Raw genomic sequence first — 12,481 nt, forward strand, 5'->3', positions numbered from 1 at the left:
ATGTATATATATATATATATATATATATATATATATATATATATATATATATATATATATATATAGTTTATGGCGAATGAATATGTGCTTACCGATGAAGAATAAGCTGTACTTTACTTAGAACACGTCCAAAGAACAGCTGCTTTGAAGATATTAAGGTTAATATATATTTCGTCTATTTTCTAGAGAATATACCTTGATATTTGAGGAGGATAAGATTTTTTAACAGTTATACACAAGTACAAACAGCCCGGCCATGATTCAGAAGGAATAATTTTCTTAAAATGCACTGAAAAAAGAATTGTTTTCCCCATCGTTTACTGTAACAAAGTAGCTATAAAACCTCCTTTGGTTCTCTCTCTCTCTCTCTCTCTCTCTCTCTCTCTCTCTCTCTCTCTCTCTCTCTCTCTCTCTCTCTCTCTCTCTCTCTCTCTCTCTCTCTCTCTCTCTCTCTCTCTCTCTCTCTCTCTCTCTCTCTCTCTGTGAGTTTATGTGTCTGCAGAGTGGGGCCTGTGTGCATGATGGATGCATCTCGAGGAGGAGCTCACGGGGATGCTGCGAATATCATTATAAACGAGCATCAACAGATTGAAAATAAGGAGTTTGTTAACAACAATGCAAATGGCAACACAGAAGTTCAGTTTTTTCATGGTCTTCTCCGACGTATACCTGTAAATAAGGTCCTCTCTCTCTCTCTCTCTCTCTCTCTCTCTCTCTCTCTCTCTCTCTCTCTCTCTCTCTCTCTCTCTCTCTCTCTCTCTCTCTCTCTCTCTCTCTCTCTCTCTCTCGGTTTTGACCAATAGCATTATTTCTAAAGATTTCTATTTTTAAAGTACGTAGTTTTTTCGATAAATGTTTGGTATTTTTTTTGAACGCCATTATGGACATACCAAAAATCCAAAACCATTAACATATCTCTACTACTATAATTAAACTTTTAAGATGAATCTGATCTCCAATATAATTAAACTTTTAACATTCTATTTCATATTATATTAAATAAGAAACAATTTTTATTTGTAGTTAACAAAGTCAAAGAATAAAAAAATATTAAATTATGAAAAACTATAAAACCTATAAATTTATAAGCATTTAGAAAAAAAAAAAAAAAGGTATATAATTAAAAAAAATCTTAAGTGTCTTTAACTAACTTTATTTGATCACATAATTGATTTTTTTTACAAAGAGCCCCTATTTTGAGTTGTTAATTATACTTAAGTCTTATATAAAATCAGTGTTTGAGTTTTATGAAATGATGGATTCTTAGTAATAAATATACATTACAAATATAACGGCTTTAATTTTTTAGTATACTAAACAATGTATCGATATCCTTGAAATGATAATAAAAACAGAGAAATTAAATAGTCTTGTATTTTTTATTCAGATTTTTCTTTCTACCAAATGTACAAATTTAATATCACAATCAAATTTAAATTAAATTTAATCATAATTATGATCATTTAAAATATTAGATAGAAAGATAATAGAAACAAAAAATAAAAAGATATTTAATTTCTCAAAATACATAAAGATAATACATGCAACGTTGAATCAGGGATTTGAATTTATGTGGATGCATGTGATTTAGATTCAAGTGGTAAATATTTTTATTTAGTAATTTAGATGTTTTAAATTCTAATTTTAATTAATAATGAAAAATATTTGGTATTTCAGATACACTTTCCATTTATTTGACATCAATGGTTATTTTGCCAAACTCATTTTAGATATTCGTTAGTTGAATGCTCTACGTATGTCATACTCATTTAGTAAGAACCATCACATCAATAAAGTTAAAAATAATAAATGTCATTTACTTTCTTTTATTCCGAACTACTAATTGGTGCTTTAGAAATACGTTTTCATTACAGAAAGTTTGCTATACGTTTTTGAATCAATTATGCCAAATCTTATTACATTATCTTTTTCTAATAGTGATCAATATATATATATATATATATATATATATATATATATATATATATATATATATATATATATATATATATATATATATAGGAAAGTGATTGTACATAAATGTTCCTCTACAGAATATGCATTATTGAGTTATACAGTGTAACATTTTAAAACATCAATTGTTATGTATGAAAAAAAATTATTGTATACAAATCATCTTTTATATATATATATATATATATATATATATATATATATATATATATATATATATATATATATATATATATGAAAATAATTAAGATAAACTATATCAAAGTTTCTATAATTAGTTTCAACTATCTTCATAGATCTAATTCACAAGCAAACCCAAAGCCATCTCGAAGCTAAAAAAACTAACATCATATACAACATTCCAAATCCAAAATAATCAGTTAATTATACAAAAAAAAAAAAGAATATTAATACAATAAAAAAGTTATAAGAATCATAATTAAGATAATCAACCGATGCACGAACTGTTTTTCAAAGGTGGGCCATGTGAAATCGGCCAAACTCCTACTTGGAACTGATATATATTTTGTCCACTTGAGTTGGAATTGTACTTTTAAAGTTTGTTTTCTAAAAGTTCTGATGCTCATGTGTTTGATCATCAAAAGTTCACAATATGTTGAACCCAATGTCATTGCCATCACCTTCAAAATCACATGCTATTATTATAAGGTGATTGTGACCTTTTGAACATCTTGATCAAGTAAATTAATGCATGCGCAATTGAATGGTACCATAACTACAGATAGAAAAGATAATCTATTTAATTAAGTTATCGTTAGACATGTAATCATTGATGGATGAAAAACCATATTTCTTGTTGTAAATACAAAAATACAATGATAAATTATAATTTTGGTCCTATGGTTGGCACAATCACCCAAAATTTAAAAAATTGTTATGGGTGTTCATCGTGCTTACAAAATACCAATGTTTTAAAAACCGGTTTGAACCGGTCGGTCGAACCGGTTGGATTGAAAATCGGGAGAGAAAGTCACTACAAGAAATATACTATTTAGCGGCGATACTATTACCGGCGACAAGAGGCTTTACCGGCGATTTTAGATAAAATCATCAGTAAAGCCCCTTGTCGCCGGTAATAGTGTCGTCGCTAAAGGGTTGTCACCCGAATCCGCACTTTCCCCCTCTATTGCATCTCAACCGTTCGATGAGATATCCAATCCAACGGGTGGGGTGCCTTATCCTGTCTAACCTAATACTGGCGACACAGATGTCGCCGCTAAAGGTTAAAAAAAGTCGCTGCTAATAGTCCGCTAAAAATGACGCGGTACCCTTCCCTCCAGTTTGTCGCCACTATTACTCATTGTCGCCGGTAAAGCCCCTGTTGTCGCCGCTAAAGGTGTCGCCGCTATTACCGGCGACAGAACTCATTACCGGCGACACTTTTGTCGGCGACCCTTTTACCGGCGACATCTGTCATTACCGACGACAATATTATTAGCGGCGACAATAGTCATTAGCGGCGACATACTAATAGCGACGACTATTATCATTAGCGGCGACAAACTGATCAATAGCGACGAGGCAGTACCGGCGACGCGTCGCCGCTATTAGTATTACCGGCGACTTTTGGGACTTTTACCGGCGACTTTTGTCACCGGTAATGGCCTTTTTCCCTGTAGTGAGTGGTTCAAATATCACCGGTTTTACATTGATTTCTGAACCGAATTGAACCGGTCTATTTAAAAAAAAAAAAAAAAAAAAAAAAAAACCGATTGAACCGGTCAAAATAAACCGGTTAAACCAAATAAAAACATATGAAAAAGAACCATTTACATAACAAACTTTGAACCGGTTAAACCAAATAAAAACATATGAAAAATAACTATTTGTATAATAAACTTTGGTGATTTTTTTCAAATCTATTTAGTTTTTCCTAAATAAAAACATATGGTAAATGTTATAAATTCTTTTGATGTGTTTGTATTCATTAATAACTATATTTCGTTTCGGCATTATATTTTATTTTCTTTTTGACGTATATGGATTGATGTAAAACACTAAAACTTATGGTTATATGTTATTTTAATGTATTTTGATTCATCTACAACTTATTTTTATGTGTATTTTTAATGTTTGAACTTGTAAACATCAAATTTATAATTCTATACGTATGTATGTGTAGGAAAATAGAAAAAAACATGAAAAATATAGAAAGCGGTTTACCCGGCGGCCGAACCGGGAACCAGTCACCATACCGATTCAACTAAAAAACCGGTTTTTAAAACATTGCAAAATACAACATTATTGGTCCAATTGGATAAGGATATGGTGGTTGCTATCAATCTATCATTCAACTTCTCTAGTCTCCAACCACATATTGTGTGTACCGATTGACGGAGCGGTGTTCCTACTTCTCTATCCATTTTATTCCCTTCATCAAAGTCTATTTTCATTTTTCCCTTTAACTCTCCACACCCATCGAGATAGATATCCTATTTCTTCCCTCTTTTCTGTTCTTTCCTAAGCAACCATCCAAAGCTTCCCCCAGTCAACCCCGATCCCTCTTCCTAAAACCAAAACCACCATCCTAACATCATTAGACATCATTAAGTCCAATATGAAAAATACTTTTTCCCTTAGACGAAATTATATAAAACATATATATTTTAGGAACTATTTCTGAAAATTGTGTGAAAACTAAAACAAAGCCAAAGACCTTCTAGCCTAGGTAGTTGTACCTGTTGTGGAAAAGTGGCAATCAACCATATGTTGAGGATTTAATTCATGTTTGTGAATTAGGGGCAAAAGATATAGTTTTGGAATACAATATATATGCGTGTGTTAGTTGTGCTACAAATAAAAATAAAAAACCATAAATCTAGTAGCCCTCATCGTTCACATTAAGAGCATCCACAATGACGAGTTCAATGAGAGAGTTGAGTGAAGTGACAAGTCTATGTTTCATTCAATAGATGAAACTCTACCATTATGAGGTGCGACATTCATTGGAGTTCAATGGGAAAAAGGAAAATTTTTATTTCTTAAATTTTTATTATAAATTATATTTTGTAACATTCTATTGAATTTTGTTGAGTTCAATGCATTGTAGAAAAAATATAGAGTTGTATGGATTGTAGAAAGATGATGTGGCAATCCATTGAACTCTATAGAGTTCAGTGCGTTGTAGATGCCCTAACCTCTTATACGTTACACCACCTAATGTCGTCAGCTCCAACGCCTCATCTCCCATGTTATCTCCTTTGCCTCACTTTTTCCACCACATCTCCCTTGTTCTCCACCCCATGACCAGCTGACCTTCTAATCCTCCTCACCCCCCTGGATAATCACTTTCCTTCTTCCTTTTATATTTAAAACCACACACCATGTCTTGCTTTAACAAGTAGCCAACTTGCCATCATAATGTTGTTGAAGATCGAGCTTCAATACCAAATGCTTCCATCACATCGACACTTCAAGACCGACTGCAACCACCATTTATGCCCTCCCTCCTTTTGCTGCCTTATTGTATTGATTCTAGAAATGCCCTACATATGGTTTTCATTTAGGTTTTCAGTTTTATATGTGTTTAATTTTAGTTCATGTTTTCTATCTTTCTCGTGGTTTTCTTGAATTTTTGTTAAATGAATGAAAATTTTTGTATTGGATCTTGATTTTGTTAAAATATTGACTTTTGTTTTGATTTTTTAGGGATTTTAGAATTGATTTTAATTTTAGATCATAAATTTGAAGGTAGTGGTAGTAGCTGACACTATTAGGTGGTGGTGGTGGTAGATAACAGTTTAAGGAGGTTGGGTGGGATGCGGTAAAAAAATTCTAGAAGAGGGTTATAACACCAATCTAACCATTTAAAGATAACCCCTCCTTTACTGCGATTCTAAACCCAAAAAAAATGACAAAACAGAAAGAAGAAAACTTATTGAATGGGATCACTTATTTTTTGTAGCTTAAAATAGAATAAAAAATGTGAAGATGATGGACTCCAATATGGCCTTCCATAATTTACTAGTAGAAACAAAAGAGCAAGAAAGGGTGTCGGTTATAAGAGTACTTAGTAGAGTAGAAGCAATATTAAAAAAAGCATATAAAGTAATATTAATATGATTAAGAATGTAAACTTGTCATTTCTCCTGAGGTTGATGGAGAACAACTAAAAGGACCAATTGTTCTTAGATGAGAAAAGATTGTAACAACCGAAAGGACCAATCATGATGTATTTTGAAATCACGGGAACTATCCTTGTTAGAATTTCAAAACATGGACTAAAAATGATGGAGAGTACAACCCATGGTGACCAAAACATTAATTAACCATATCCTTAGGTTATACATAATTGCAATAGTCTGCGGAAAATGACTAGTGAGGGTAACTAACTGTTGCGTTTGTTTTCATTTGATCCCTTTCCTTTTTTTTATACTTAATATACCATCGAATTTGTTGTTTGTGTTCACCATAACCCTTTTGACCGGCTTGTGAGCTGTGATAGTTGGTCAAAGGGTTATGGTGAACACAAACAACAAGTTTGATGGTATATTGAGTACAAAAAAAGGAAAGGGGTCAAATGAGAACAAACTCAACAATTGGTTACCCTCCTTAGTCATTTTCCCTGAAAAGTTAAATGGAATTAAAGTGAAAAATTATCAAAGACTGCAACCTTCTTTGGCCATAACGTATATGAAGAGCGTTTCAGATGGGTAATTACGTTAAAACATGGTCTATGTTATGTGTAACATCCCCAAAATCACAGCCAGAAAAGACCGGTTTAATTTATGTTTTTAAAATAATTTCAGAGTAATCCTTTGATTAAAAGAGTTGCGGAATTTGTTCCCAAAACAAAATATGATAAAAATAAGATTTACCAAAGCATTTCTTAAAGAAATGTATTTTTCATTATATTACAATACTCGGGATGTCATGTTCCGATAAACAAACCAAAAGCATAAACATTTCAATACAGACCTTACAACAGTTAAATATAACGACCGGTCTATAATCCAAAAATAACTTGACAAGTCATCCAACTTATGCTCTAGCACCACTACCTGTAATACAAAGAAACTGAGTGGGTTATATAGGATTTTCAACCCACAATAAATAATTATATTTAATTCCACCAACCAACAATAACCCAATTACCCATTCTCATTATTCTCACTTTACGTCTCTAAAACAACTAACACAAGGGACCTAGTCTTAGAATATTACATCGGGGCTACAACACATGCATTCGGGGGTTTCGCAGCAATATAAGTCAAATAAGGCAACCATGAGGGGGATGAAGTACATCGAATGAACACCCAACTTCATTAACACCTACATGTGGCGGGCCTGCTAGCATTCCACAGGACTGTCTAGAAAGTCTGTGGTCATCATCTAAACTCCACTAGATGACTGAATCAAAAACAACATCGAGGCCTCTCATCTGTTTATCACACATCAACTATCTACCTATGTTCTACCCAGTATATTAATAGATAAAAAATATATTTTTATGCATAGTTTAAAACCTGTATAGCATTCTCATTCAATACATATTCCAAACAACATATGAGGCACATACACATAACACGTATTTCATAGAGAATAAATCATATCTATGAGATAAAAGAAAGTGAATATACATTCACACATATAACAACAAAATATACACATAAAACGTATTTCGTATAAAATACTTCTTAATTATGCGTTAGAAGAAAGTGACTACACACTCACATGATCAGAAGATGATCAGACAGCACTACGACTTGTAGATGTATTATTCTTCGGTGAAACTGGGTTCACTTCCATCATCGGGCTTCTTGTGGGCAGAGCTTCGGCTCGGAAACTCTTTTCTTCGCAGGATCTTCGCGCTTCGGGACTTGCTTCGGGTCTCAGGATGATACTGGGGCTTCGGGGGTACTTCTTTGCACGTAAATCGAGGTAATATGAGTGAGAAGAGAGAATTTGAGCAACCAAACTCGGATGACCCTTCAAATCTATTTATAGGGTAAAATTTGCCTTTGCCACATCATGGTGCCTAGGTCATCACTGCATGCGTCATGGCAAGTGGTTCTGACAGACTCCAGAGCTCCTGCCACATCGTGGTGGCTGATAGTTTTGGGGTTTCGCGCCCCGAACTTCAGAAATTCATAACTTTCGCATACGAACTCCGTTTTCAACTTTCTTTATATCTACGTGTGGGTGAGAATATGCTCTATAACTTTCGTTTAGACTATGTTGGCTAATTTTGACTTTATTTTTAATATATTATAAATATATTACTTTTATATTATTTTTAGTAGGTCGGGACAGGAAAACTCTGTTATAAATTCATAACTTCTTCATATGACGTCTGTTTTTGCCTATCTTTTTATCGTTTCACTACTATCGATGAGATATTCGATTCTCATTTAGATTGTTTCGGCTAAAAATCACTCGATCTCAAATCAAGGATTCGGGCTGCATACTGCTAAGTCGAAACTTCGGAAAAATCATAACTTCCTCATACGAAGTCAGATTTGGGAGTTTTTTATGCACACTCTCTGTTTAACGAACTCTACAACTTTCGTTTAGATCACTAAGGCTAGATATCTCTCTATCTTAATTTCATGTTTTACGATATTCGACGGCGTACCGGTTCTGTCGCGAAACTTCGACAGATCATAATTTCTTCGTTATAACTCGGATTTCGGCGTTCTTTATATCTTCGGAATCCTTGTTTCGACCACTACAACTTTATGTAAAAATATCGGGTTTATCACACACTTAAAATATTGACGCTTATTTTATCCTTAAATTAATTATATCTTTATAAACAATTAAATAAGCACATAATTCATATAATTCACATAATACTCAAATAATTCATCTTCATTAGTTCAAAAAGAGTTACAAAGGTTAACCTAGACTATTACATCAACAATAATGCCTAGCCTAGAAATGCGGTCGTTACTATGGTTAGTTTTCAACACCTCTCTGCAAAAGGATATCATTGGGTATGAGAGGTATATTTATCAGCATAAACGTTTACATCAATGTATATTATGGTGATGTGTCTGCAAAAGCTACATGATATTGTACATATTGATGTTGTATCTTATCTCATGAATTCAATCTTAAAGCTAGGTAAACTCAAAAATCACAACACTTATGATTCTACTCGATAAACGTTTACATCAAGGTATATTATGGTTATGTGTCTGCAAAAGTTGCATGATATTGTACATATTGATGTTGTATCTTATCTCATGAATTCAATTTTAAAGCTAGGTAAACTTAAAAATCACAACACTTGTGATTCCACTCATTTGTAGACTTGTCTAGAATCCATGATACGATAAATCATTTGATTGAAAATGTAAATGTAGTCATGAAATACACCTGCTTAGTCAAGATTCCCCTAATAAATATTCAAGTGCATTATAAAGTTGTATATGTATGGATAATGTTCTTTCGTGTGTTATGTTTTGAAGAGAAGCAATAATATATCTCATAAAATCATTAATATCAACATGAGATGACGTGAGATTTGTTGTAAATGAGTAAATAAATAATGAATCAGGAGCATAACCAACTGTTGCATTTGTTCTCATTTGGTCACTTTCCTTTTTTGTACTCAATATCATCGAACTTGTTGTTTGTATTCACCATAACCCTTTGACCGACTATCACAAGTCAAAAGCCGATCAAAAAGGTTATGGTGAACACAAACAAGTTCGATGGTATATTGAGTACAAAAAAAGGAAAGAGGCCAAATGAAAACAAACGCAACAAGTAGTTACCCTCAATAATCATTTTCTCATAGTCTGGTCAACACACATTGATTTTTTGGCCACCCAATCAAAAATCATTTTGTATTTGATTTTTTCTATTTAAAAAACACTACAAAACATATCTTCTAAATGACAAAAAATAATAATAAGTAGCGTGACAAAAATGAGATGAAAGCTATGTGACAAGACTACACCACTCCCTTGCATTTCGAAAATAAGCAATATATGATGTACCGAGTACATTAAATATATAGTTTAATTAATGATTGGTTACTCTTCTACAAAGTAAATTTGTTATATATATATATATATATATATATATATATATATATATATATATATATATATATATATATATATATATATATATATATATATATATATATATATATATATATATATATATATATATATTATTGACCTATATATAGTTTATTGTTATTATTTTATAAGATAACAAGTATGACATTTCATTTCATGGATAGATTTAAAGTTAAACGACTTGTTATCTAACTTTCAATGCGTGATTCATGCATATAGGTGGTAGAAGAGGTAAGATTGCTTGGGAAGGCAGCTTGTCCAGTAGCAACAACCACTTTCCTTGTGTTTTCAAAGTCCATAATCTCCATGCTATTCTTAAGCCACATGGGTAAAACTGAACTAGCAGGAGGTGCTCTAGCCATCGGCTTTGCGAATGTCACAGGTCTCTCAATCATGAAAGGTTTATGCATGGGTATGGATCCAATTTGCTTTCAAGCCTTTGGTGCGAAAAGGTTCTCTGTCCTAAGCCAAATGTACATCAAAACCTTCATTCTTCTCTTGCTTACATCTGTTCCCGTCACCCTCCTATGGCTAAACGTGGAGCCTGTGTTCCATAGGCTTGGTCAAGACCGCGTGATCACCAAGGTGGCAGCCATGTACTTAACATTCTCGCTCCCCGAGCTCCCAGCTCTAGCCCACCTCCAACCACTACGGTCTCTTCTACGTGCACAAGGGTTGAACTCACCTGCCACCATTGTTGCGACTTGTTCCACCATCTTGCATCTCCCTATTAACTACTTCCTGATTAGTTACTTAAATTTAGGAGTGAAAGGTATAGCTATGGCATCAACTTGCTTCACATATAACATGAATATCGGATTGTTGATCTATATCTTCATGTCCAAAGTTGCGATTAAGCCTTGGGTTGCTAGTAGTAAGACCAGTTTATTCTCAATCTTCAAGGGTTGGGGGCCATTGTTGAGCTTGGCTATACCTAGTATGTTTTCGGTCTGTTTGGAGTGGTGGTTGTACGAGATCATTCTTTTCCTCAGTGGGTTGCTAGATAATCCTCAATCTTGTGTAGCAGCTACCGGAATCATCATGCAAACCACAGGCGCCATCTATGTGATTCCATTTTCTTTGAGCCTCAGCATATCTCAACGTGTTGGGCACGAGCTGGGTGCAGGCCACCCAGCTCGTGCTCAACGTGCTGCAATCATCGGGATCTCCATTGCCTTCATATATGGGCTTGTAGTCTTTGGATCATCTATTGCTTTAAGAAATGTTCTTGGAAAATTATACACTAATGAAGACCAGGTCCTTGCATTGCTTTCCTCGGCCTTGCCAGTAACAGGCTTAGCGGAGGTGGGTAACTCTCCACAGACAGCTGCTTGTGGTGCATTAACAGGTTCAGCCAGACCTAAAGTGGGGGTTCGGATAAATATGGCAGCATTCTACTTGATAGGGCTTCCATTGTCAATCGTTCTGGCTTTTGTTTTGAAGGTAGGTTATCGAGGATTATGGCTAGGGCTGGTTGCATCACAGGCAGCCTGTGTATCATTAATGGTGTACACGTTGGTGAAAACCGACTGGAGAGATCAAGCGAAAAGAGCAGAAGAACTGACTTTTGCTATGAATAAAGATGATGATACTGAACTAAATGAACTTGTGCCTTGACGATAATTTGCTTCATGATCTTTCACCACCAAAAAGTATATTAATTACGTAGTCATCATAGGGCTCATATCAAAAGTGAATATCATTTTTTTATTGATTCATTCTTTTGGTCACCCATTCTTCCTTTTCTTTTGTAGAATGTAAAGGCTTGTCAATTACTCTTGTTATAGGAAATTCAGGCAATTATGCAATAATATAATTTAACATTGTAGGATTGTTTGTTGAATAGGTTAAGTTATTTACAAGATAATAATTAATATCATTTAGATGGTGTTTGTTTTTTAAGATGTAAAATATTTGCTACGGACCGCACCTCACTACAGAAAGGGGAGCATTAGCGGCGACGCCTTTAGTGGCGACAACCACTATTAGCAGCAACACGTAATTGACGCGTTACATATCATCGTTAATAGTGGTTGTCACCGCTAATGCTTATACAGTATCAATCCCGTCAAATGAATAATGTCCGTCCGATCTGCTTTTATCCAACAGTGGGAAATGAGAAAAAAAGGCGCTCACTTTTTCCTCCAGGGTTGTCACCGCTAATACACACTTGTCGCCGCTAAAACCCTAACGTCGCCGCTAAAAGCTATCGTAGATAACCTTCTTTGATTAGATGTTTAAACCCATAATTATAATTGGTATGTACTTGATTTGATAGTAACAATGTCCTTTTGAGTTGTCTTCAAACCTAACAAATGAATAGGATAATTGTTGGAGAGAGAATAATGATTTATTAATTTATTACTTGGTTAATAAATTAATTTGTTAATGTATTATAGATATAATATATTAATTAGAAATCATATTGTTTAATTAATATTTAATCAGAAATT

At 33.7% G+C, this 12,481-nt stretch overlaps 1 protein-coding gene across 1 annotated transcript; it reads left to right on the plus strand.

The window, feature by feature from the left end:
• The first annotated feature begins 444 nt into the window (after positions 1–444).
• On the plus strand, positions 445–11,820 carry LOC145017419 (protein DETOXIFICATION 53-like). The gene is made up of 2 exons (XM_078975452.1): positions 445–680; positions 10,248–11,820. The coding sequence occupies exons 1-2, from the start codon at positions 519–521 to the stop codon at positions 11,643–11,645; spliced, it is 1,560 nt and encodes a 519-aa protein (XP_078831578.1). The 5' UTR covers positions 445–518; the 3' UTR covers positions 11,646–11,820.
• The last annotated feature ends 661 nt before the right edge of the window (positions 11,821–12,481 follow it).

This window comes from Lactuca saligna, chromosome 9 (assembly GCF_052625555.1).
Source record: "Lactuca saligna cultivar CGN05327 chromosome 9, ASM5262555v1, whole genome shotgun sequence".
Lineage (NCBI taxonomy): Eukaryota > Viridiplantae > Streptophyta > Magnoliopsida > Asterales > Asteraceae > Lactuca > Lactuca saligna.